The following is a 27,555-nucleotide window of genomic DNA, read 5'->3' as shown; positions in this document are numbered from 1 at the left end:
TTGTTTGATGACGCCCCTGTGAAGTGCCTTGGGACGTTTTACTACATCAAAGGTGCTATATAAATGCAGTTGCTGTTGTTTAAAATGCCTCTTTACACCCGGGAACCTCTCAGGACATTGCACAGGTTTGACCATCGGTACCCCATTGCATCAATGCCTTGTATACAGGTTAGCTGTGAAGGGCTATATTGAGTAGTAGTGCCAGTATAGTCTGATCGGGCCGTATGGCCCATTTCCATGTTGCAAGTTCTATTGCACACAATTACATAGAATGGAGGAGTGACTGTGCACGGCTCTGGTCTCCACATTATAAAAAGGATCTCGAGGCACTGGAGAAGCTGAAACAAAAAAGATTAAGAAGGATAATAGCAGAACTGAGAGGTTATAATGATCAGGAAAGACTGAACAGGCTGGGGGCTCTTTTCTCTAGAGTAGAGAAGGCTGAGGAGTGACCTGATTGAGGGCTTTAAAATGATGAAAGGGTTTCGATAGGGTAGACGTAGAGAAGATGTTTCCACTTGTGCGGGGAGACCGGAACTAGGGGGCCATCAATATAAGACAGTCATTAATAAATCCAATGGGGAATTCAGGAGAAACCTCTTTCCCCGGAGAGTGGTGAGAATGTGGAACTCGCTACCACAGGGAGTGGTTGAGGGGAATAGCAGAGATACGTTTAAGGGGAAGCTGGATAAACACACGAGGGAGAAAGGAATAGAAGGATATGGGGATAGGATGAGATGAAGAGGGGGGTGGACTATAAATGGCGGCATGAACTAGATGGGTCGAATGGCTTGTTACTGTGTTGTAGACTTGATTTAATTCTGTGTAAAGACCTCCAGGAACAGACCTACCTTGCTGCCAGGACGAGTAAGATGCTTGTGTGACCCGCGTCGGTGGAGTTTTTCTGCACTGTTCTGAAGAGGGCGTTCACCAGTGACGTACGCTTTGAGGTGATCTGGTTGTACAGGTAGCAGATCCGTTCCTGATGGAAACAGAGACAGGAGATTCAGGCGTGAAGTTTTGGCGCGACCTTCCCAATCCCTCGCCCTCCTACTGCTCACCATTTTGTTTGTGACTCTAAGGGCACCACTGTCACCTCTGAGTCAGAAGGTTGTGGGTTTGAGTCCCCCCCCCCCCAGACACTTGTGCACTAAATCCTGGCCGATACTCCGCGGGGAGTGCTGCACTGTCAGAGGTGCTGTCTTTCCGGATGAGACATTAAACCAAGACCTCGTCTGCCCCTCTCAGGTGGATCGAAAAGGTCCCATGGCCACTATTGGAAGAAGAGCAGTGGGACGTTCCCTCCTGTTGTCCTGAGGCCCGACATTTATCCCTCAACCAAAACGGCCAAGGACATGATCCGGGTCATTATCGCACTGCTGTTTGTGGGATCTTGCCGTGCGTCTCCCTACATTGCAATAGTGCGCTCTTTTTCTTTGCCCCCCCCCAACATGCATTCTCCCGTTCATGACCTGCGCTCTGTGCATGGGCATCACGGGGAGACATAAACTCGTGTCGGAGCTCAGTTCCATCTCACTCACCTGCTCCCTGGATGGATAGTAGACAGAGCAGACGTATCTCCGGAGTCTTGCTATGTAGCAGCCGAATATGACGATGAAAAACGCACATCCATATAAAACGCCTGTGGAGAAACAAACAGTGGGGGGGACTGACTGAGGCAACGGGCGGTTTGGGAGCTTTTAAAGTCACGCGGTTCGTGCAGAGCCTGGTCTGCCCCTCGGTGAGTCTGTCCGCATTACGTGATACGTCGCGATCAATAATAAGTTATCGCAGTAATTTCAAAATCAACATTTCATAGTCAGCCTCCTGTGTTTATTAAAATAAATATAACATACAGAGTGTCCCGTTTATTAAAATAAATTGTCGCCCGGACTCTGTTATCAAAAACTATGAAGACAATGGAAAGTAGTGCTCGGGTCATATGACAGAAACTAGGTTTCTGATAAGGCGATTTAATAAGGCATATTCAGGGATAGAAATTTGGATGCCAATGAAGAGAAAGGACCCCACCTAAAACCACGAGCTTTAAGCACATGTAGGCAGAGACAGACTCGTGTCGGCCTTGAACACTCCACCTGAGGAATCGTAACAGGGCTTCGCCATTGGACCGTGACAGGAGCATAACAAGGAAAATCTTCTACTGTGAACATAATACAACAGCAAATCCATCCTCTTAAACCTCCACATCTTTTCTTCAGTGAGCAAAAAAAAGTCCTGCAGCTTTTCAATTGTTCACCCCAGGGAAAAGCAAGTGTAACAGAACTCGAGGAATCATAAGACCTAATCACACGCTACCTTCATAATCGCCATCTTTTCTTGAGTGAGTGTGTGTGTATCTGTATGAGTGTGAGAGTGGGTGTAGTTGCGTACATTTGGATGTTGAACAATAAACCTTCCTCTATCTTTTAAAACTTACGAGAAAGCCTGTCATTTGTCTGTTCCTGACAATTAAAGCACTCGGGATTTAAAACACTTTTTAAAAAACAGAGGCAGTCAGTGTCTTCTTTGGCCTCCTTGTCTCGAGAGACAATGGGTAAGCGCCTGGAGGTGGTCAGTGGTTTGTGGAGCAGCGCCTGGAGTGGCTATAAAGGCCACTACTAGAGTGACAGGCTCTTCCACAGGCGCTGCAGATAAAATTGGTTGTCAGGGCTGTTACTTAGTTGGCTCCCCCCTTGCGCTTCTGCCTTTTTTCCTGCTAAGTCTCTTCGACTCGTCACGCTTTAGCCCCGCCTTTACGGCTGTCCGCCATCTCTGGCGATCACTGGCAACTGACTCCCACGACTTGTGGTCAATGTCACAGGGCTTCATGTCGCGTTTGCAGACGTCTTTAAAGCAGAGACATGGACGGCTGGTGGGACGAGCTCGCTGTACAATGTGTCCTTGGGGATCCTGCCATCTTCCATGCGACTCACATGGCCAAGCCATCTCAAGCACCGCTGGCTCAGTAGGGTGTATATGCTGGAGATGTTGGCCGCCTCGAGGATTTCTGTGTTGGAGATACGGTCCTGCCACTTGATGCCAAGGAGTCTCTGGAGGCAGCGAAGATGGAATGAGTTGAAACGTCGCTCTTGGCTGACATACGTTGTCCAGGCCTCGCTGCCGTAGAGCAAGGTACTGAGGACACAGGCTTGATACACTCGGACTTTTGTGTTCCATGTCAGTGCGCCATTTTCCCACACTCTCTTGGTCAGTCTGGACATAGCAGCGGACGCCTTTCTCATGTGCTTGTTGATTTCTGCATCGAGAGACAGGTTACTGGTGATAGTTGAGCCGAGGTACGTGAACTCTTGAACCACTTCCAGATATTGATGGATGGAGCATTTCTGACGTCCTGTCCCATGATGTTCGTTTTCTTGAGGCTGATGGTTGGGCCAAATTCGTTGCAGGCAGCCGATGTCGATGAGTCTCTGCAGACACTCTTCAGTGTGAGATGTTAATGCAGCATCGTCAGCAAAGAGGAGTTCCCTGATGAGGACTCTCCATAATTTGGTCTTCGCTCTTAGACGGGTAAAGGTTGAACAACCTGCCATCTGATCTTGTGTGGAGGAAAATTCCTTCTTCTGAAGACTTGAACGCATGTGAGAGCAGCAGGGAGAAGAAAATCCCAAACAGTGTAGGTGCGAGAACACAGCCCTGTTTCACGCCACTCAGGATAGGAAAGGGCTCTGATGAGGAGCCACCATGTTGAATTGTGCCTTTCATATTGTCATGGAATGAGGTGATGATACTTAGTAGCTTTGGTGGACATCCGATCTAGTAGTCTGAAGAGACCACGTCTGCTGACGAGGTCAAAGGCTTTGGTGAGATCAATGAAAGCAACGTAGAGGGGCATCTGTTGTTCACGGCATTTCTCCTGTATCTGACGAAGGGAGAACAGCATGTCAATGGTCGATCTCTCTGCTCGAAAGCCACACTGTGCCTCAGGGTAGACGCGCTCAGCCAGCTTCTGGAGCCTGTTTAAAACGACTCGAGCGAAGACTTTCCCCACTATGCTGAAGATTCCACGGTAGTTGTTGCAGTCACTGCGGTCACCCTTGTTCTTATAGAGGGTGATGATATTGGCATCGCGCATGTCCTGTGGTACTGCTCCCTCGTCCCAGCACAGGCAAAGCAGTTCATGGAGTGCTGAGAGTATAGCAGGCTTGGTACTCTTGATTATTTCAGGGGTAATGCTGCCCTTTCCAGGGGCTTTTCCACTGGCTAGAGAATCAATGGCATCACTGAGTTCCGGTTTTGTTGGCTGTTCGTCCAGCTCATCCATGACTGGCAGAGACTGCATTGAGGGCGGTCTCAGTGACAACATTTTCCCTGGAGTTCTAGGTAATGCTCCACCCAGCGGTCCATTTGCTTGCGTTGGTGAGTGATCATGTCCCCTGATTTAGACTTGAGGGAGGGGCGATCTTCCTGATGGTTGGCCCAAAAGCTCTCTTAATGCCATCACACATGTTTCCGGTGTCGGAGGCCAACTGAACACGACTGCACAGGTGTTGCCAGTAGTCATTTGCGCAGCGCCTGGCTGTTCTTTGCGCAGCGCGTCTGGCTGCTTTAAGCGCTGCGGATGTTAACTGGCTGGGGGCTTTCTTGTAGTTCAACAGTGCAGTGCGCTTAGCGGCTATGACAGGTTCCAGCTCTTCAAAGTGAGATTGAAACCAGTCTGCATTCTGCCTCTCACGTTTGCCAGTTAGTGTATATTATACAGAGACGATCAGCATATATTATATTTTCCATTGACATTTCTTTATATAATATTCTCACCAATTAGCGTGTAGATCTTGAAGTTTGGAGGTGACGGTTTTATTGCACATTTCTTGGACACCACAGTGATGTTTCCGCTCTGCACCACATCAAATGACTCCACCACGTTCCGGTAAATATTTGAGGCAAATCCCGTTCCGTTGATGGAGATTCCCAATATCACAGGGGCTGCGGAAAATACATGTGCAGGCATTAGGCTTTCTGTTGTCAGTCTGTTCAGAGCTAGCACCACAACACAACAACCTGCATTTATGTAGCACCTTTAACTTCGTAAAAGGCCCCCAAGGTGCTTCACTGGAACATTATCAGACAAAATTTGACCCCGAACCACATGAGGAGATATTAGGGGGATGGGTGACCGAAAGCTCGGTCAGAGAGGTCGGTTTTAAGGAGCGTCTTAAAGGAGGAGAGAGAGAGAGAGGTGGAGAGGTTCAGGGAGGGAATTCCAGAGCTTAGGGCCCCCCAGGCAGCTGAAGGCACGGCCGCCAATGGTGGAGCGATGGGAATCGGGGGGGGGATGGGCGAGAGGCCGGAATTGGAGGAGCGCAGAGATCTCGGAGGGTTGTCGGGGCTGGAGGAGGTAACAGAGATAGGGAGGAGGGCGTGGAGGGATTTGAAAATGAGGCTGAGGAAAATTGAGGCGTTTCTGGACCGGGAACCGATGTAGGTCATATTCCACACGAGCCTCCTCCCACTCTAACTGCCTCTTCCCGTCCCACCTCGTATCCATCCATTCACCCGCACACACAGTGTCTCCGCTGTTGTCATAGCAACACATATTGCTTCTGGTTTTGTTTTCCTGAGATTTATGATATGTTTTTGCAAGGGTGCGAAGGGCAACGGAAACAAAGCGGGGAGACGGAGTAGAGATACAGCTCAGACATGATCTGATTGAACGGGGATCGATGGGCTGAATGGACCCCTCCTGTTCCCATGCATCAACAATCCAACTGCCCTGTAACTAGGATCTGATGTCTCAGCCCAGCTAGCTTGTCAATGTTCTACACAAAACAATTGCTTTTTCTTTCATATTGACAACACACGGGTTTTATTGCCTGAAGTAGCGTCAGTTACTAAAACATGAATCAACAACTGATTTAATAGTTCCCCCATTCATACTTAACCCTCCCCTCCCACAGTGACCTGTTTTAAATCATAGATTTTAAAAAAAAATAGATTTGGCATAGAATCGCCAGCACAGAAACAGGCCATTCGGCCCATCTGCTCCGTGCTGGCGTTTCTGCTCCGCACGAGCCTCTTCCCGCCCCCTCTTCATCTCACCCTATCCCCATATCCTCCCATTCCTTTCTCCCTCATGTGTTTATCCAGCTTCCCCCTGAAATGTGGGCACCACTGGCTCGGCCAGCATTTATTGCCCATCCCTAATTGCCCCTTGAGCTGAGTGGCTTGCTCGGCCGTTTCAGAGGGCATTTTAAGAGCCAGCCACATTGCTGTGGGTCCGGAGTCACATTTCGGCCAGACCGGGCAAGGAGGGCAGATTTCCGTCCCTAAAGGACGAGTGAACCAGATGGGTTTTTACAACGATCGGCCATTAGACTAGCTTTTTAATTCCAGATTTATTAATTGAATGTCAAATGCCACCATCTGCCCTGGTGGGAGTTGAACCCACTGTGGGTAGACGCCACCTAATCCCGGCACACTAACCGAGGGTAACCTTGAGTAACTGTTGGCCACAACAAAGCCGTCCACATCGCCAAGTTGACTTAGTGTTCCACTTTAGCAGTGGGTGAACTCACATCGTGCGACGATCTCTACCTGCAGGTGATAACTGACCATATCGAGCACCCAGTAGATGGTGTAGTCCAGGAGAATGATGACCAAAACCGTTAAGGCCTGACGCAGGACTGTGGAGAAGCCAACAAAGTACTTCTGCTTCTCCGAGACAGTAAGGTAGAAGGAGCCTGTCCAAACGAAGAAACATGTTCATGCTGGTTATCCCTCCAGTGACCAACAACAACAACTTGCATTTCTCTAGCCCCTTGCACAAGCTCGGGACGCCCCAAAGCCCTTTACAGCCAATGAATTACCTTTGGAAGCGTGGTTCTGTCGTAATGTAGGAAACACCGTTTTTGTGCACAGCAAGCTCCCACAAACAGCAATGTGATAATGTCCCTTTTTTTTTTGTTACTGATGTTGGTTGAGAAATATCACCTTAAATCAGTGCCCTCCGGTTCTCGCCCCTTCCCCCAGTGGGAACAGTTTCCCCCTATCTACTCTGTCCAGACCCCTCGTGATTTTGAAGACCTCGATCAAATCTCCTCGCACCCTTCTCTCAGGAGAACAGCCCCAGCTTCTCCAATAGATCCTCATAACTGAAGTTCCCTCACCACGGGACCCATTCTTGTAAATCTGTTCTGCGCTCAAATGCCTTCACATCCTTCCTAAAGTGTGGTGCCCAGAATTGGACACAATACTCCAGTTGAGGCTGAACCAGTGTTTAATAAACGTTCACCATAACTTCCTTGCTTTTGTACTCTTTGCCTCTATTAATAAAACCCAGGATCCTGTTATTAACCACTTTCTCAACCTGCCCAGCCACCTTCAATGACTTATGCACATTTACCCCCAGGTCCCTCTGCTCCTGCACCCCCTTTTACAATTGTACCCTTTATTTTATATTGCCTCTCCTTGCTCTTTCTACCAAAATGTATCATTTCACACTTCCCTACATTTAATTTCATCTGTCACATGTCCGCCCATTCCACTAGCCTGTCTATGTCCTCTTGAAGTCTATCACTATCCTCCTCACAGTTCACAATACTTCCAACTTTTGTGTCAGCCGCAAATTTTGAAATTGTGCCCATGTACACCCAAGCCTAGGTCATTAATATATATCAAGAAAAGCAGGGGCCCCAACGCCGACCCCTGGGGAACCCCAGTATATACCTTCCGCTAGTCTGAAAAAAATACAACTGTTCACCACTACTCTCTGTCTCCTGTCACTTTGCAGCCAACTTTGGATCCATGCTGTCGAATTCCCTCTTGGAGCTGAAGGCATGGCCGCCAATGGTGGAGTGATGGGAATCGGAGGGGGGGGGGGGAATGCACGAGAGGCCAGAATTGGAGGAGCGCAGAGATCTTGGAGGGTTGTAGGAGGTGACAAAGATAGGGAGGGGGCGAGGAAGACTATTGAGGGGATTTGAAAGCAAGGATGAGAATTTTGAAATGGAGGTGTTGCTGGACCGGGGGCCAGTGTAGAGTCAGCGAGCACGGGGAGGTGATGGGTGAACGGGACTCGGTAGGAGTTAGGACGGGGGTTTGGCAGAGTTTTGGATGACCTCAAGTTTACAGAGGGTAGTACATGGGAGGCTGGCCAGGAGTGCATCGTAATAGTCAAGTATAGAGGCAACAGCTCTTTCTTTCTGAGGTCCCAAAGTGGATGAGCTCACACTGAACTTTATCTGTCCCAGTTTTACCCGCTCACTTCATCTGACAATGTCCTTTTGCAAATTCTTACTCCCTTTTACATTTTTAACCGTGCCCCCTAACTTTGTGCTGTCAGCCATCTTGGATTTCGTTACTCTGGTCTTTCATCTAGAGCCTCTGCAAAACCCGTTTTCAAATAAAACAACAGGAAATGACAGGTGAGTTGCTTTAAAATGTGCGGCAGGCTAATTTTGGAACCGTTAATTCAAGATGGAATGACTACGCACCTCAATGAAGAGAAAATAATGAGAAGCGGGCAGTACAGATTGTAGAAAGGGCGATCGTGCTCGGTAACCCTGATTCAGTTGTTTTGAGAAGCTGACCGGTGCAGCGGATGCAGGGAGTGGGTAATGCGGCGGATGTGGTGTACATGGACTTCCGTAAATTATTTGACGAGATACCATGCGGGGGATTATTGGAGAAGGTTAAAAGGGTCTGGAATTAGAAGGAGGGTGGTAATTAAGCTCAGTTTGTCAGAGCGATTGGAAATGGGGGTAAGGGTGTCCCGGAGGGCTGGGTCTGCTCTGGAACCACTTCTATCCACGGCGCACTTCAGTGGTTTGGACATCAGAACTCAGTAAACCCAGAGCCCGAACACTGTCTGCACTATTGGGCTCCACTCGATAGCAAAGAGGTTGAGGCAATAGGGAGGATGCAGATAGGCTCACCTGAATACTGCATCTTATGTGGAAATACAGATATGAAGGAAGACTTGATCAGCTGGGGCAGTTTTGTGTTCGAAGAGAAGGAAATGATAGGGTGCTTTGAAAGATGTTTAAAATGATGAAGGGGTGGGAGGAAGCAGATGGAAAGGACTGTTGCGAGTGAGGGGGTCCAGAAAGAGGGGTTAACGTAAAGATGTGCATCTCTCTAGCGCCTTTCGTTCCCACAGCCAACGAAGCGCTTTCCCCCTCCCCCACCCCGGACGTGCAGCCACCGATGGAATACAGGAAGCACAGCAGCCAAATCTGCGCACAGCAAGATCCCACACAGCGGCAATGAACCCCAGATAGTTGGCTGAGGGATAAATGTTGGCCCCAGCACCCTGGGGTGGGGGTGGGGGGGAGGGGGTACTGGGGAGACATTCTGCAACACAGAGAGCAGCCGTGAAATGCATCAGTGGAGAGCAGCAAAGACCAGGTCAGCATTGAAGACAGGGTTGGATAGGTGGTTGGTGAATAGGCAAGGTGCGGGGGAGGGAGGGGATAGAAGGGTTATGGGAACAGAGTGGCTACAATGAGATTAGGATGACTAACAAATGCCAACATTGACTGGTGGGGCCGAAATGCTTGTTTGTGTGTGTTGTGATTTCCATCTAATCTACCTGGTGACTGCTGTGACCGTAACCCAGTGTGAGACCACTGGTTCATTGGCTGATATTGCACTGCAGGCTGGGCACAAAGCTCTACTCACAGGGCTGGATGTATTTGCAGGCCTCTTGGAAACTCAATGGCAGAATTGTGCTCTTCTCAGTTTTGGCTCTCATGACGTCGATTTCCAGGAACTGGTTGGTGATGTAACAGTTGTCGTAGTCATCTCTGAAGAGGTAGTTTTTCCGATACAGCAACGCTCTGACAAGAGAACATGAGTGGGGTTAAACTGGGTTCATCCTCCTTCTTCTGCATGCCTTAGTAATCCAGTGTCCCCATCAAACACTCCCAAGAGAGTACAGCACGGGGGTTAGATACAGAGTAAAGCTCCCTCCACACTGTCCCCCATCAAACACTCCCAGGAGAGGTACAGTACGGGGGGTTAGATACAGGGTAAAGCTCCCTCTACACTGTCCCCATCAAACACTCCCAGGACAGGTACAGTACGGGGGGTTAGATACAGAGTAAAGCTCCCTCTACACTGTCCCCCATCAAACACTCCCAGGACAGGTACAGCACGGGGGGTTAGATACAGAGTAAAGCTCCCTCTACACTGTCCCTATCAAATACTTCCAGGACAGATACAGCACGGGGTTAGATACAGAGTAAAGCTCCCTCTACACTGTCCCCCATCAAACACTCCCAGGACAGGGACAGCACGGGGGTTAGATACAGAGTAAAGCTCCCTCTATACTGTCCCCATCAAAGACTCCCAGGACAGGGACAGCACGGGGGTTAGATACAGAGTAAAGCTCCCTCTACACTGTCCCCCATCAAACACTCCCAGGAGAGGTACAGCACAGGGGGTTAGATACAGAGTAAAGCTCCCTCTACACTGTCCCTATCAAATACTTCCAGGACAGATACAGCACGGGGTTAGATACAGAGTAAAGCTCCCTCTACACTGTCCCTATCAAATACTTCCAGGACAGATACAGCACGGGGTTAGATACAGAGTAAAGCTCCCTCGACACTGTCCCCCATCAAACACTCCCAGGACAGGGACAGCACGGGGGTTAGATACAGAGTAAAGCTCCTTCTATACTGTCCCCATCAAACACTCCCAGGACAGGTACAGCACGGGGATTGGCTGGGCAATTTGTAACACTTCCTGCCAGCAATCAGGGGGAGCAGCTGCACCTGTGCTGCAGCAATTGCAGAGTGGAGAGTGGAGAGTGGAGAGTGGAGAGTGCAGCAACTGGAGAGAGGAGACTGGAGACAGGTGACAGGTGACAGGTGAATACAGAGTGGAGAGAAACCATCAAGGAAGGCTGCAATTGTTTTGGAGAGGTGGGTATCAGGGCACCTGAAAGACTCTTAAGTTTGAGCTGTTTGGGGGAGGGAGAAGAGGCCTGAAGACTCAGGGGTGGGGCAGCCAAATCCAGTAGGGGCCCCTGTGTTTGTATTGGTGCTTGCACACAGGGAGCTCCCTCCCCACCCCAACTGCCTGCTCGGGACAGCTGGAGTTGCCCGGGTGAAGACTGTCTTGTTAAAATCAGAAGAGGAGAGTACCGGGCGGCTCCAGCCGTCCCGGGCGAAGAAGCCTCCCCCAACTGGAAGACAACAAACAAGTTTGGACTAATTGTGATAAAGGTGCTCCAACTGGCAGTTGGATCAAACATCCTTTTCAGCCTTTCTCTCCCTTCCTCCACTCAGTCGCCTCAGTCACCTATCCTCCCCTTTTCCTTTACCATCCTACCCCATCCTCCTCTACTCCCACTCCACTTGGTTTAAAGTTTGCTTTTTTTTTGTTTCAATTGTGTAAATTTGTTTTGTTTCTTGGGGGTGGACGTGGCTCTTCGACCCCATGGCAAGCCCTCCTTCGCCGGTGGCGGGGCCTTCCCGTTCATATGCTGCTGCGGCTGCTGCAGCTGCACCTGTTGCCCCGTCACCGTTTGCTTTATTAACAGCGAAGCATGGGGTCAAGAGCTACATCCACCCGAACATGACTATTGAGGCATGCGTGAAAGCAATGGCCGAGGTTGTCGGCCCTTCGGCCATTGTTGCAGCCTCTAAAATGTACGGGAAGGCAGTGTTTTTCCTGAAGACCGAGCGGGCGGTGTCCCTGGCTCTGAGCAAGGGGCTCACCGTGGGCGGGACCTTTCTGCCAGTGGACCCCCTGGAGGCCACTGCGCAAAGGCTCATTCTATCCAATGTCCCACCCTTCATCCCTGGTGAGCTCCTCCTTCCCCACCTGCACCATCTGGGGGAGGTAAAGACGGGGCTCACCCCAGTCCCGCTCAGTCTTCGGGAGAACAGCCTCCGACACGTGTACTCCTTCCGCTGCCAGTTATTCATGCAGCTGGCGCGGGAGGCGGTGACAGAGGGCCACTTTAATGTAGAATTCCAGGGGACGGCCTACCGCGTTTTCTGGACCTCGGACGGGGTGCGGTGCCATGTCTGTAAGGGGGTGGGGCATGTTCGTAAGAACTGCCCCAACCTCCCGGCTGCCAACTCCAACTCGGCGGCCCAGGGTGGCGACGCTGCACCTCCTCCCACCCCCACTACACCACCACCAGATACCATTCAGTCGGTACCGGAGGCTGTGGTTTTCACGGCCTCCGGCAGGGAGGGGGGTGACCGTCCAAGTGGAAGGAAGGCGCGGAGGAGAAATAAACATCGAGAGGCGTGTCCCCTGGACACCGTGACACTACCCGAGTCTGAGCTCAGCACAAAGCACGATCTTGGGAAGTCAACTTGCCCCAGGGCTGGGCTCAGGCCCAGGGTGAATAAAAAAAAAGGAGAGTGCGGAGGTGGAGGCCTCTGATGATATGGAGGTCTCTGAGCCTCCGCACACAACTGGGAAAAAGAGGAGAAGGCACCCCTCCACAGAGGTAACAAGGGGCCCTGAGGCGCAGGGCCCATCTGTTGGAGGGGAGCTGTCTCCTGTTTCGGGTCCCCAGGTTTCCCCTACCGCCACCACCAAGGCTACAAAGTCCGGGCAGGAGCACTCTATTCTTCAGGATGGAGGGGAGGGGAAGGCCTCGGAACATGAGGCCCCTCCTGAAGGAGTAAGTGGGGCCCTGCTTGTGGTGGGGGAGCCTGGGGACGCCGCCCATTCTGACACTGCTACTGGGTCGGGTGCCCTGAGTGAAGGTGAGGGCGAGGCCCCAGAGTGTCGGCCCTCCCAGCCGGAGTCCACCACTAACCAGGAGACACCTGACCCGGTTATAACTGAGAATGCTGCCCCATCTGCTGGACCTGTGGGTGCTGGCGGAGCGGGAGATAGTCTCCTCCCTCCGCCTCCGGTCTCGGCTCCGGCTGGATTTCCGGAGTCGGGAACTTCTGTCTCCCCTGGACCACTCATTGGCCTGGGGACGGAGGTGGAGGGGGGTCCTGAACCGCTGGTGCCTACAGGCTCCAGTTTCACAGTGGAACCCAGAGAGGACTCCTCCGCCATCGATCCTGGGGGTGGGATCGTGACGGAGGCGGGACCAGCTGGCGCGGCCGGGACGTCCGCCCCACAGTGTGTGGTGGATGTGTCGGCCGCTGGCGGTGACGACCCGGAGGAGGATGAGGATGAGGATTCGGTGTGGGGCAAGGAGGATGATCTTGATTCCATCGCCAGTGAGGTGGTGGAGTCCCTCGTGCCTCCCACCAAATCTCCCCTCATCCCCACGGCGGAACTCCGGGATTTCCTTGCGGCTTGCAGGGGTTGCTGCAATAAAGTTCAGCTGGCCCTCGACCGTTGGTCGAATCTGGCGCTGATCATCCAGTCCCACCGTGCCGCCCTTAAGATAGCGGGCAAGCGCGCGGACGTGAAACTGGTTGAGAGGCGCCGTTTTAATGTGTTCCTCAATGGGTTGCTGGGGGAGTGGAAGGCCAGGTGCACTTCCACTCCCTCCTCACAGTGAGGTGTTTGTGACGGGTTTTAATTGCCTTTGACATGAAGATAACCATAGCCAGCCTCAACATCAACGGCAGCAGAGGGGCTCACCGCAGATTTCACAATCTCTCAGTCCTCAGGGAAGGGAGATACGCGGTGAGCTTTCGGCAGGAAACCCACACCGTTCCGGGAGACGAAGCCACCTGGCTCCTGGAGTGGCAGGTTGGGGTCTGCACAAGTCACCTCACCCCTATTTCTAGTGGGGTGGCTATCTTGTTGGCCCAGACTTTTCAGCCGGAGATCTTGGGGGTCAAGGAGCTAGTGCCGGGCTGCTTGCTCCACCTCGCCGTTCGCCTGGGTTGCGTTCCGCTCCACATTGTGAACGTGTACGTGCCCAGGCCCGACGCGTTGCAAGCGCGCTTCTTTGAAGAAGTGTCCGCTCTCTTGAGCTCCATCGATAGCGGCGAGTGCATCATCCTCGGGGGGGATTTTAACTGCACCCTCGAGGTGGGGGATCGCTCCGGTCCCCAGCGCGGCCAAGCGTCGGTGGAGAAGTTGAGGGGACTGATCAGCTCCCTTAACTTGGTGGACGTCTGGCGGAATCTCCATCCCGACTCCAGTGCCTTCACGTGGAGGTCTGGAGTAGGATGGTCCCGAATCGACCGCCTCTACATTTCGCAGGCGTACGCCTCCCGCGTCTCGGCGGCCTCCATGAGGCTGGTGCCGTGCTCGGACCACCGCCTGGTGTGGGCGGAGTTCACTCCGCTCCACACGCGGGCGGGGTCCGCGTACTGGCACTTTAACAACCGGCTGCTGGAGGACGAGCGATTTCGGACTCGTTCTGTTGATTCTGGGCCGACTGGAGAAGGAAGCAGGGGGGACTTCCCCTCCTTGAGGCTATGGTGGGATGTGGGCAAGACTCACATCCGCGTCTTCTGTCAGGAGTACGCGAAGGGGTCGACCAAGAGGCGGGAAGCCGAGATCGGGCGCCTTGAGAGGGAGGTGCTCGACTTGGAATCCCGCCTAGGTCATGCCGTCGCGGACCCGGCCCTGTGGCAGGCGTACAAAGAGAAGAAGGGCGCGCTGAGGAACCTGCAGCTCATAGGGTCCCGAGGCGCGTACGTGAGGTCGCGGATCCAGATCCTGGAAGATTTGGACCGCGCCTCACCCTTCTTCTACTCGCTGGAAAAATGGCGGGGGGTCCGTAAGCAGCTCGTCGAGCTGCTGGCCGACGACGGATCCTCCATCACGGATCCGGAGGGAATGGGCCTCCTGGTCTGTACTTATTACAGTGCGTTGTTCTCTCCGGATCCGTCCAGCGAGGATGCGCGCAGAGTTTTGTGGGAGGACCTGCAGCCCGGAGGGTGCCGAAGGATTGGAGGCTCCGCTCACGTTGGCGGAGCTGACTGGCGCCCTCCACCAGCTCTCAAGGGGCAAATCCCCAGGGCTGGATGGGTTGACCGTGGAGTTCCTCAGGGCGTTCTGGGATGTCCTGGGGGACGATTACGCACGGGTCCTGGGGGAAAGCCTGGCGACCGGGGAGATGCCCCTCTCGTGGCGCAGGGCGGTCATCGTCCTGCTGCCGAAGAGGGGCGATCTCCGCCTGCTTAAAAACTGGCGTCCAGTCTCCCTCCTCAGCACGGATTATAAGATCTTTGTCCGGGCTATGTCTACCCGCCTGGGCTCCGTGCTGGCCCACATGATCCACCCGACCAGTCCTACACGGTCCCGGGCCGGTCCATCCAGGACAACATCCACCTGGTCCGGGATCTGATCCATCTTTCCCAGAGGACTGGTCAGTCGGTCGCCTTTCTCTCCCTCGATCAGGAGAAGGCGTTCGACAGGGTGGATCACGATTACCTTTTCGGGACTCTGCGCGCTTTCGGACTCGGGCCGCATTTCGTGGCCCGGGTCCGACTTTTATACGCCGCCGCAGAGTGTCTAGTCAAAGTTAACGGGTCCTTGACGGCGCCCCTTTGCTTTGGGAGAGGAGTGCGTCAGGGATGCCCCATGTCCGGCCAATTGTATACCATCTGCGTGGAGCCCTTCCTGTTCCTGCTTCGCAGGAGGTTGACGGGATTGGCTCTGCACGAGCCGGCCATGCGGGTCGTCCTCTCGGCTTACGCCGACGACGTGCTCCTCGCAATCACAGATCCCGTTGACTTGCGGAGGATGCGCGACTGCCAGCAGACCTTTTCTGCCGCGTCCTCCGCGAGAAATGTTCCGGACTCCTGGTGGTTAGAAAAAAAACGAAAAAAAAAAAACGGGGTTAGATACAGAGTAAAGCTCCCTCGACACTGTCCCCATCAAAAAAAAAAATGGGGTTAGATACAGAGTAAAGCTCCCTCTGCAAAAGAAAAAAAAGAAAAGAAAAAAAACAGGGGTTAGATACCAAATAAAGCCATTTAAGCTGTGAAACCCCAACAGCATGTCCTAGCTAATAAGATCAGAAGAAGCAAGAGCAGGAGTAGGCCATTCGGCCCCTTCAGCCTGTTCTGCCATTCAAGAAAATCGTGGCTGACCTGATTGTGGCACTCTACTAGTAACAGTTTGCCAACCTGAGAATGCCCGTTCATCCCGACTCTCTTTTTCATGTTCGTTAGCCAGTCCTCTATCTGTGCTACTATATTACCCCCAACACCATGAGCTCTTAACTTATGTAATAACCTTTTATGTGGCACCTTATCAAATGTCTTTGGGAAATCCAAATATACTACATCTAGTGGTTTCCCTTTATCCACCCTGCTTGTCACATCCTCAAAGAACTCTAATAAATTGGTCAAACACGATTTCCCTTTCGTAAAACCATGTTGACTCTGCCTGATTGTATTCTGATTTTCTAAACGTCCTGCTATACTTTCTTAATAATGGATTCCAGCATTTTCCCAAAGACACGTGTTAGGCTAACTGGCCTATTGTTCCCTGCTTTCTGCCTCTCTCCTTTCTTGAATAGAGGTGCTACATTTGCAGTTTTCCAATCCGTTGGGACCTTTCCCGAATCTAGGAATTTTGGGATGATTACAATCACTAAATTCAGAAGAATGCTTCCCCATTGCACTCTTGTGGGTTTACCTAATTGCCACAACAGATCAAAAACATTCGGGATAGCAGCATCGAGGGTTGGACCACTTGTTGAGGCTGTAAGTTAGCAAGTAAGCAAAACCTAGCAACAGGAGGAGGCCATTCAGCACCTCAATCGATCATGGCTGACCTGTATCTCAACTCCATTTGCAAGCCTTTGCTCCCCCCCCCCCCCCCCCCCCCCCCAGCCTCGACAGCTTTTTGTGGGGAGAGGGTTCCAGATTTCCCACTCCCCTTTGTGTGAAGAAGTGCTTCCTGACATCACCCCCTGAACGGCCTGGCTCGAATTTTAAGGTTCTGCCCCCTTGTTCTGGACTCCCCCTCCCCCCCCACCAGAGGAAATAGTTTCTCTCTATCGACCCGATCGAATCCTTTAATCATCTTAAACCCCCTCGATAAGATCACCGCCTTAATCTTCTACACTCGAAGGAATACAAGCCCAGTCTGTGTGACCTGTCCTCGTAATTTAACCCTTTTAACCTCATATTATGTGCTGTGAGTAGTTCTGGTCTCGATATTGTAGAGAGGATACAGAAGCTTTGGAGAAGGTGCACAAAGGATTTACAATGATAATACCAAAAGTATCAGGAAAGACTGAACAGGCCGGGGGCTCTTTTCTCTAGAGGAGAGAAGGCTGAGGAGTGACCTGATTGAGGTCTTTAAAATGATGAAAGGGTTTTCGATAGGGTAGACGTAGAGAAGTTTCCACTTGTTGGGGAGGGGGGGGGAGACCAGAACTAGGGGGCCATCAATATAAGACAGTCACTAATAAATCCAATGGGGAATTCAGGAATTCTTTCCCCAGAGAGTGGTGAGAATGTGGAACTCGCTTCCACAGGGAGTGGTTGAGGGGAATAACAGAGATGCATTTCAGTGGGAAGCTGGATAAACACATGAGGGAGAAAGGAATAGGAGTATATGGGGATGGGGTGAGATGAAGAGGGGGTGGGAGGAGGATCATGTGGGACAGAAACACCAGCACGGAGGAGATGGGCCTTTTTACTGCACTGTAAATTCTGTGTAATGATTCAGGTGAATCTGCACTGTAGTGTCCTCCAAAGCCAATATATCCTTCAGTTTTGACTCACTGAATGTACAGGTAGAGCATCACGAGGGTTGAACTGTAGCCAAAGATTCCAATGGACTCATAGACACCTCCGACCCGCTCCCTGATCTCCTCCATAATGTCCAAGGCCACATTCGAAAGGCTCTTGGACTGATTGGCGTGAATGTGAAAGTGATGCTGTATCGAAATGTTGAACTCAAACTCCTTCGCCACTTTCTCCAAGGCATCCGAGATGGCTGAGGGCGAAACAGAAGATCGGGATGAGGGTGAGGGTGAGGGTTTTCGGAGTCGCCGGGGTGACGGATTGGAAGTGTGTTCTTTTTTGAGACACCCGGTAGTCCGGTACGGTCAAAATAATCTTTCAGGCCCGGCGCGGTTTGGCTGAGGTGTCGCCTGTTTGATCAGCTTTGGCTCACTCGCCTCAGGGGTTCGAGCCCCCACTCCAGAGACTTGAGCCCCATAATCCAGGCCGACACTCCCCAGTGCCAGTACTGATGGAGTGCTGTACTGTCGGAGGTGCCGTCTTTCAGATGAGATGTTAAACTGAGGCCCCCCCACCACGTCTGCCCCTCTCAGGTGGATCCCACGGCCGCTATTGGAAGAAGAGTGGGGGCAGTGGGGGGGGGGTGGTGGTGATTGGGGGAGTCTTCCCCGGTGTCCTGGGGCTCAATATTTATCCCTCAACCAACATCATTAAAAAAAAAACAGACGATCTGGGTCATTATCAGATTGCTGTTTGTGGGATCTTGCTGTGCACAAGTTTCCCACGTTACAACAGTGACCGCACTTCCAGACTACTTCATTGGCTGTGAAGTGTTTCGGGACGCCATGAGGTTGTGAAAGGTTATGATCCTGCACACCCTCCCTCCACCCGTGTCCAGATGGCTTGTCCCTCCTCCAATTCCCTCCGCACCCTCTCTCTCCGCCATTACCGCCGAACGTACACTCCCCTACACTGCGCTGGAGGTGCGAGGATAAAGTGGATTTGTACTCACGCTCTCCCACGCGCTTTTTCAACTGCTCCTTGATGTACGCTGGGATCAAGCAGAACAATTGGATAACTGTGAAAAGATGGCCACGTAAGAAAAATGAGGCTGCTTCACCTGTACCTCTCCCACTACGCCACCCTCCCTCCAACTCCTTCCACCCCCTTCGCACCATCCCTCACCCCGACTGCACCAATACCCTTCACCATCACTCCACTAGCACCCACACACACGTCGAGCCACTGCCTTTAACCTGCACGCCCTCCCTCCGCCGGTGTCCAAGATGGCTTGTCCCTCCTCCAACTCCCTCCGCACCCTCTCTCTCCGCCATTACCGCTTAACGTACACTCCCCTACACTGCGCTGGGGTCACTGAGGCGCAGTGAATACACTTCAAAAAGAATCCGTCCGTTTGGGAGGTCAGAATAAACTTGGAATAAACGTAGAGTTTTCCAGCACAGAAACAGGCCACTCGGCCCATCTGCTCTGTGCTGGTGTTTCTGCTCCACACGAGCCTCCTCCCACCCCCTCTTCATCCTTCTATTCCTTTCTCCCTCATGTGTTTATCCAGCTTCCCCCTTAAATGTATCTCCGCTATTCCCCTCAACCGCTCCCTGTGGTAGCGAGTTCCACATTCTCACCACTCTCCGGGGAAAGAAGTTTCTCCTGAATTCCCCACTGGATTTATTAGTGACTGTCTCCCCCCCCACAAGGGGAAACATCTTCTCTACGTCTACCCTATCGAAACCCTTTCAGAATCAGGTCACGGACTTCCCATTCCGGCTTTAGACACAAGTTGCGCTGGGCACTGGAGGTCCCATGAAATAAGATGCCAGTATGACCCCTGCCCCTGCCGTGTTGCCATTGGTTGATAATTCAGTCATGATGTCTCAGCTCTTACGTGTAGCAAATCCACACAGTGGTTTGACAATGTTGACAATGTAGCAGAGGAAGCCGAAGATGCTGAGCAGTGACAGGCAGTGGTTAATGGCGTCGTCAAACACTTTGATGCACTTTCTGTAGGGTTCACCCAATTCCTTGTTGCACATTACGCCAATGTGGGAGATCCAGTGCATGAGATTCTGTAGAATTCGCACTGGGCAATTCAACAAAAGAGGCAAAGTGTTATTATATCTTGCCGCCCATCTGTGTGGCTGCCTACTTTTCTACCCCGCCTAATCATCCAACTACCAACCCATACCCCTACGCACCCATCCAGCAACCCAACCATCACCTGCCTACCACCACCGCACCACCCCCCCCCCCCACCCCCCACCTTTCACCAGTTCCTGATTTCCACTGAAATCTACCCATGCATACATGGCGGGCAGCCTTTACCTGCTCCCATGAGATGGAGCTGCAGCGCCCTCCGCTGGCAGGATGGGTGTAATTACACCGTGACGCGTTTACATAATAATTTTCCACGATGAACGCAGATTTAGGAAAAAGGTGAGCAGAGCTGCACAAACATATTTTCAAATTGTAGTATACAATTAATATGTCGCCTCATTGTATAATATTCTGTTACTCCTGCTCATCTTTCTAAGTATGCCAGGAGGAGAGGGTCATTGATTCAGCAGATCCACTTTGTAATTTACAAAGAAACTTAGGAGGCTTGGTGTGCCGGTTGACTGAGCCTTCACCTCTAAACCCTGGGCTTGAGTAGAGAAGATAGGAGACATGGAGGTCTCTGCTCTCTGGGCAGGGTCAACATCAAATTGATACTTTACAAATCATCCTGGTGCTTCTGACATTAGCTTGGCTTTTTTTTATTGTTGGACTCAAATCAAATACAGAATGGCTTGTGTGGGAGGTGTCAATCTCAGGCGGGCACAGCAGAGGGCGCTGTTCCCCAACCTACCTCTTCCTGACATCCCAGAAACTGAACACATAAATACCGTGGCGACAAGAGCAGGTCACAGGCTGGGAATCCTGCGGCGAGTAACTCACCTCCTGACTCCCCAAAGCCTGTCCACCATCTACAAGGCACAAGTCAGGAGTGTGATGGAATACTCTCCGCTTGCCTGGATGGGTGCAGCTCCAACAACACTCAAGAAGCTCGACACCATCCAGGACAAAGCCACCCACTTGATTGGAACCCCATCTACAAACATTCACTCCCTCCACCCCCGACGCACAGTGGCAGCAGTGTGTACCGTCTACAAGATGCACTGCAGCAACGCACCAAGGCTCCTTAGACAGCACCTTCCAAACCCGCCACCACTACCAACTAGAAGGCCAAGGGCAGCAGATGCATGGGAACACCACCACCTGCAAGTTCCCCTCCAAGTCACACACCATCCTGACTTGGAACTATATCGGCCGTTCCTTTACTGTCGCTGGGTCCAAATCCTGGAACTCCCTCCCTAACAGCACTGTGGGTGTACTTACCCCACATGGACTGCAGCGGTTCAAGAAGGCAGCTCACCGCCACCTTCTCAAGGGGCAATTAGGGATGGGCAATAAATGCTGGCCTGGCCAGCGACGCCCACACCCCATGAACAAATAAATCCCCGAATGGCCTCCTCCTGCTCCTAATCCGTATGCTCTTATAACCCCATCCACCCAAATTCCTTTAGTGTGCCCATCTCTAACCTGTAAAACATTCTGAAATATTCTTTTCTGTCAGGAGCACCGTGGAACTGTGAGAGGAAGCGAGAGTTGATTGTGACACATGCATTTAATCCTGTATCTAACCGCCGTGCTGTCCCTGCCCTGGGAGTGTTTGATGGGGGACAGTGCAGAGGGAACTTTACTCTGTATCTAACCCCCGTGCTATCCCTGTCCTGGGAGTGTTTGATGGGGACAGTGTAGAGGGAGCTTTACTCTGTATCTAACCCCCGTGCTGTACCTGTCCTGGGAGTGTTTGATGGGGGACAGTGTAGAGGGAGTTTTACTCTGTATCTAACCCCTGTGCTGTACCTGTCCTGGGAGTGTTTGATGGGGACAGTGTAGAGGGAGCTTTACTCTGTATCTAACCCCCGTGCTGTACCTATCCTGGGAGTGTTTGATGTGGGTCTAGCAGCATGTGAGTAGGGATGGGTATTCCCGGCTGTACCTATCCTGGGAGTGTTTGATGTGGGTCTAGCAGCATGTGAGTAGGGATGGGTATTCCCGGCTGTACCTATATGCTTGATCGATCTCTTCATTGACACGAAAAACCTCCGCACACGATCACCGACTCCTTTGGCTGATGTGGCAATAGTCTTGATTTTATCGAGAGCAGCTGAAAAAGAGGATGAAGGAAGAATCAAATAATGATGGTGATATACTGGGACAAATGTGTACTTCTCTAGAACAGCAAGACAATAGATGCTCCGGACATCCATTGTAAATTATTCCACTCCTTCACTTCCTGATCCGTGTGCCAAAATACAGGAGGCATCAATCCATGATCTTTAGGAATTTCCAGGCAACAGCTGGGATATTTGGCAACACTTTTCTTGGAAAACATCCCAAGGTGCTTCACAAGAGTGTAATAAAAGAAAATTTGACCCCCGAGCCACCTAAGGAGATATTAGGGGACGGGCGACCAAAAGCTCGGTCAAAGAGGTCGGTTTTAAGGAGCGTCTTAAAGGAGGAGACAGAGAGAGAGAGAGGCGGAAAGGTTTAGGGAGGGAATTCCGGAGCTCCCGGGCAGCTGAAGGCACGGCCGCCAATGGTGGAGCGATAGGAATCGGGGGATGGGCAAGTGGCCGGAATTGGAGGAGAGCAGAGATCTCGGAGGGTTGTAGGGCTAGAGAGCTAGAGGGAAGTGTGGCACTGGAGGGGCATTTGAACATTAAAGCCTCTTTGTACCACCTGCTATTCCAACTCATTCATAATCCAGGATTTCAAAGGTACAAAACTCCTCCTGTCACCTTTGGTGAGTACAGTTTCCAGGGATGTACAGTCCCAGCAATGGTGTCACACTCACTGAGAAAGGCCTCCACTTCCCCTGTCTTTCTACATTGATTGGGTCCTGCATCACGACCCTGACCGTGAGTCTTGGTTCCACTTTTGGAGACCAGAACAAGGGGGCCATCAATATAAGACAGTCACTAATAAATCCAATGGGGAATTCAGGAGAAACTCCTTTCCCCGGAGAGTGGTGAGAATGTGGAACCCGCTACCACAGGGACTGGTTGAGGGGGAATAGCAGAGATACATTTGAGGGGAAGCTGGAAAAACACATGAGGGAGAAAGGAATGGAAGGATATGGGGATAGGGTGAGATGAAGAGTGGGTGGGAGGAGGCTCGCCATAGAGCAGATGGGCCGAATGGCCTGTCTTTGTGCAGTATCTCCCATACAATAAGCCAAAGACTTTGCCTCTTACCAATCAAGGGCTCCTTTGCCTTTTGCATGAGTTCTTTGGTCTGGTTCATGGCTAACTCGGCTCCGCAGGCGATCGATTCTGATCCTCGAGTGAAGTTAATTATAATGTTCTGAAGTGGTCCTTCAACCACAAGTCCGAAAGCTAACACCAGGAGGAAGGACTTTCCTTGTTCTGGGCAGGACCGGATGGAGACGGGACAAAGAGAAGCAAAAAGGACAATTTTTTGAGAAAGCAATTTACTGGGGCTTTTCCCATTGGTTCATTTGGTTAAGTGCCCTTCCCCCTAGCTCCCCCCATCCCCACAATGCCCCTGCCATCAATATCAGACAGTCAATAAGAAACCCAATGGGGAATTCAGGAGAAACCTCTTTCCCCAGAGAGTGGTGAGAATGTGGAACTCGCTACCACAGGGAGTGGTTGGGGGGGAATAGCAGAGATACATTTAAGGGGAAGCTGGATAAACGCATGAGGGAGAAAACAATAGAAGGATACGGGGATGGATGAGGAGGGGGTGGGAGGAGGCTCGTGTGGAGCAGAAACACCAGCACGGAGCAGATGGGCCGAATGGCCTGTTTCTGTGCAGGGAAATACTCAGTAATTCTATGCAATCTGAACCGGTGGGCTCAGGAGAGGAGCAGGGGCCGAACACGCGCTCAGGAGTTGCTGGCCAATCAGCTTGGACGACTTACTCGAAAAGATGTGGGGGACCATGAGGAAAACGTTGACCCGGATTTTGGCCGACAGCCCCATTCCCAAGCCGAGCAGCACGCCGATGGTGATGGTGGACACCAGACAGAACCAGAGGTTGTACTCTTGGACGAACAGGACAAAGAGGCCGTAGACGGTGGTGAAGAGCAGGCCGAAGAGGAAGCCACCCAGGCTTCGCAGACATTCCTTGAAGACGTTGTCCTCCTCGATCCTCGCCTCCGTCACTTGCCTCTCCTCGAAATCGGACCTCAGGAGCTTGTCCACCGGTTTACAGCACCTCAACTCGGAGCAACAGGGGCAACAGGACTCGAAACACATCTGGAGACGCCTTTGCTTGTAGACGGTGAACTTAGCTTTCTTTGGGCGCCCAGTGATGATGTAGATCCACCTGAGGGCGCATAACCTCAGGGACTCCTTCCATGGTTTGCTCTGCTTCTGATTAAGTGTATTCCAAAATATCCGTTGTCCTTCGGCTCGAGTGGACATTTTCAGACATCAGTGATACCAAAGCTTAGTAGCTTATGCCCGGTGGATCATTGGTGTTGCTTTCGGAATGTTCTGGAATCATCACACCATGCTTAAATACATCACCAGAAGGAGTACGTTGACCTCAGTTCCCAGCGAACGATGAAAGATCTAATCTTCAGTCACTTGTAGCCTCTCACTACTTCCTTCACGGACGGTCTTCTACAAAGGTACACACACAGACATGAAGAAAAACCCCAAACTACTCCCTTTTCTCACCTTCAACCAGTCCGATAGCACTTCAGATTAACATCTCCTCCGAGAGGCAAGACCTCCGACAGGGCAGTGCTCCCTCCGTACTGGCACCAGGTGTGACAACCTCGATTCTGAGGCTTGAGCCCCAAAACCTTCTGACACGGAGGCAACAGAGTTACCCCCGAGCCACGGTGCAATAGCATATAGTTCACATGGCAGATTGGTGCAGGAAAATACTGATTTCCAATGATCAAAATAAAGCACAGGGTTAGATACAGAGTAAAGCTCCCTCGACACTGTCCCCCATCAAACACTCCCAGGACAGGTACAGCACGGGGGTTAGATACAGAGTAAAGCTCCCTCTACACTGTCCCCCATCAAACACTCCCAGGACAGGTACAGCACGGGGGTTAGATACAGAGTAAAGCTCCCTCTACACTGTCCCCATCAAACACTCCCAGGACAGGTACAGCACTGGGGTTAGATACAGAGTAAAGCTCCCTCTACACTGTCCCCATCAAACACTCCCAGGACAGGTACAGCACGGGGTTTAGATACAGAGTAAAGCTCCCTCTACACTGTCCCCATCAAACACTCCCAGGACAGGTACAGCACGGGGTTTAGATACAGAGTAAAGCTCCCTCTACACTGTCCCCCATCAAACACTCCCAGGACAGGTACAGCACGGGGGTTAGATACAGAGTAAAGCTCCCTCTACACTGTCCCCATCAAACACTCCCAGGACAGGTACAGCACTGGGATTGGCTGGGCAATTTGGAGCACTTCCTGCCAGCAATCAGGGGGAGCAGCTGCACCTGTGTTGCAGCAATTGCAGAGTGGAGAGTGGAGACTGCAACAACTGGAGAAAGGTGAATACAGAGTGGAAACTGCAGCAACTGGAGAGAGAGATTGGAGAAAGGTGAATACAGAGTGGAGGGAAACCATCAAGGAAGGCTGCAATTTTTCTGGAGAGGTGGGTGTCAGGGCACCTGAAAGACTATTAAGTTTAAACTGTTTGGGGGAGGGAGAAGAGGCCTGAAGACTCAGGGGTGGGGCAGCCAAATCCAGTAGGGGCCCCTGTGTTTGTATTGGTGTTTGCACACAGGGAGCTCCCTCCCCACCCCAACTGCCTGCTCGGGACAGCTGGAGTTGCCCGGGTGAAGACTGTCTTGTTAAAATCAGAAGAGGAGAGTACCGGGCGGCTCCAGCTGTCCCGGGCGAAGAAGCCTCCCCCAACTGGAAGACAACAAACAAGTTTGGACTAATTGTGATAAAGGTGCTCCAACTGGCAGTTGGAACAAACATCCTTTTCAGCCTTTCTCTCCCTTCCTCCACTCAGTCGCCTCAGTCACCTATCCTCCCCTTTTCCTTTACCATCCTACGCCATCCTCCTCGACTCACACTCCACCTTGTTTAAAGTTTGCTTTCTTTAAAATTGTGCAAATTTGTTTTGTTTCTTGGGGGTGGACGTAGCTCTTAGAGCCCATGGCAAGCCCTCCTTCGCCGGTGGCGGGGCCTTCCCGTTCATATGCTGCTGCGGCTGCTGCAGCTGCACCTGTTGCCCCGTCACCGTTTGCTTTATTAACATCGAAGCATGGGGTCAAGAGCTACGTCCACCCGAACATGACTATAGAGGCATGCGTGAAAGCAATGGCCGAGGTTGTCGGCCCTTCGGCCATTGTTGCAGCCTCTAAAATGTACGGGAAGGCAGTGTTTTTCCTGAAGACCAAGCGGGCGGTGTCCCTGGCTCTGAGCAAGGGGCTCACCGTGGGCGGGACCTTTCTGCCAGTGGACCCCCTGGAGGCCACTGCGCAAAGGCTCATTTTATCCAATGTCCCACCCTTCATCCCTGGTGAGCTCCTCCTTCTCCACCTGCACCATCTGGGGGAGGTAAAGACGGGGCTCACCCCAGTCCCGCTCGGTCTTCGGGAGAACAGCCTCCGACACGTCTACTCCTTCCGCCGCCAGTTATTCATGCGGCTGGCGCGGGAGGAGGTGATAGAGGGCCACTTCAATGTAGAATTCCAGGGGACGGCCTACCGCGTCTTCTGGACCTTGGACGGGGTGCGGTGCCATGTCTGTAAGGGGGTGGGGCATGTTCGTAAGAACTGCCCCAACCTCCCGGCTGCCAACTCCAACTCAGCGGCCCAGGGTGGCGACGCTGCACCTCCTCCCACCCCCACTACACCACCACCAGATACCATTCAGTCGGTACCGGAGGCTGTGGTTTTCACGGCCTCCGGCAGGGAGGGGGGTGACCGTCCAAGTGGAAGGAAGGCGCGGAGGAGAAATAAACATCGAGAGGCGCGTCCCCTGGATATCGTGACACTACCCGAGCCTGAGCTCAGCCCAAGGCCCGATCTCGGGAAGTCAACTTGCCCCAGGGCTGGGCTCAGGCCCAGGGTGAATAAAAAAAAGGAGAGTGTGGAGGTGGAGGCCTCTGATGATATGGAGGTCTCTGAGCCTCCGCACACAACTGGGAAAAAGAGGAGAAGGCACCCCTCCACAGAGGTAACAAGGGGCCCTGAGGCGCAGGGCCCATCTGTTGGAGGGGAGCTGTCTCCTGTTTCGGGTCCCCAGGTTTCCCCTACCGCCACCACCAAGGCTGCAAAGTCCGGGCAGGTGCTCCCTATTCCTCAGGATGGAGGGAAGGGGATGGCCCCGGTACATGAGGCCCCTCCTGAAGGAGTAAGTGGGGCCCTGCTTGTGGTGGGGGAGCCTGGGGAAGCCGCCCATTCTGCCACTGCTACTGGGTCGGGTGTCCTGAATGAAGGGGAGGGCGAGGCCCCAGAGGGTCGGGCCTCCCAGCCGGAGTCCACCACCAACCAGGAGACACCCGACCCAGTTATAACTGAGAATGCTGCCCCACCTGCTGGGCCTGTGGGTGCTGGCGGAGCGGGAGATAGCCTCCTCCCTCCGCCTCCAATCTCGGCTCCGGCTGGTTTCCCGGAGTCGGGAACTTCTGTCTCCCCTGGACCACTCATTGCCCTGGGGACGGAGGTGGAGGGGGGTCCTGAGCCGCTGGTGCCTACAGGCTCCAGTTTCACAATAGAACCCAGAGAGGACTCCTCCGCCATCGATCCTGGGGGTGGGATCGTGACGGAGGCGGGACCAGCTGGCGCGGCCGGGACGTCCGCCCCACAGTGTGTGGTGGATGTGTCGGCCGCTGGCGGTGACGACCCGGAGGAGGATGGGGATTCGGTGCGGGGCACGGAGGATGATCTTGATTCCATCGCCAGTGAGGTGGTGGAGTCCCTCGT

At 52.4% G+C, this 27,555-nt stretch overlaps 2 protein-coding genes across 2 annotated transcripts in view; one reads left to right on the top strand and one right to left on the bottom strand.

Annotated features, from left to right (window-relative positions):
* Window positions 1–27,555, top strand: part of dcst1 (DC-STAMP domain containing 1) — a 200,305-nt gene that overhangs the window by 130,900 nt on the left and 41,850 nt on the right. The gene's annotated exons all lie outside the window — the stretch shown is intronic.
* On the bottom strand, window positions 848–24,061 carry dcst2 (DC-STAMP domain containing 2). The gene is made up of 11 exons (XM_068022863.1): window positions 23,557–24,061; window positions 22,868–23,038; window positions 21,676–21,777; window positions 19,453–19,647; window positions 18,499–18,600; window positions 17,589–17,802; window positions 9,637–9,794; window positions 6,534–6,698; window positions 4,777–4,944; window positions 1,542–1,642; window positions 848–982 (listed from the first exon to the last, which is right to left on the bottom strand). The coding sequence occupies exons 1-11, from the start codon at window positions 24,059–24,061 to the stop codon at window positions 848–850; spliced, it is 2,016 nt and encodes a 671-aa protein (XP_067878964.1).

The sequence above is a fragment of the Heterodontus francisci genome, chromosome 46, assembly GCF_036365525.1.
Source record: "Heterodontus francisci isolate sHetFra1 chromosome 46, sHetFra1.hap1, whole genome shotgun sequence".
Classification (NCBI taxonomy): Eukaryota; Metazoa; Chordata; class Chondrichthyes; order Heterodontiformes; family Heterodontidae; genus Heterodontus; species Heterodontus francisci.
This window is presented reverse-complemented; position numbering and strand designations above follow the sequence as displayed.

Coding starts and splice junctions, on each gene's coding strand:
- dcst2 (XM_068022863.1), bottom strand. CDS start 24,061: ATGTCCACTCGAGCCGAAGGACAACGGATATTTTGGAATACACTTAAT. Junction 21,778..22,867: donor GGCAAAGGAGCCCTTGATTG/GTAAGAGGCAAA, acceptor CCTCTTTTTCAG/CTGCTCTCGATAAAATCAAG. Junction 6,699..9,636: donor CTGCAAATACATCCAGCCCT/GTGAGTAGAGCT, acceptor TCGTTTGGACAG/GCTCCTTCTACCTTACTGTC.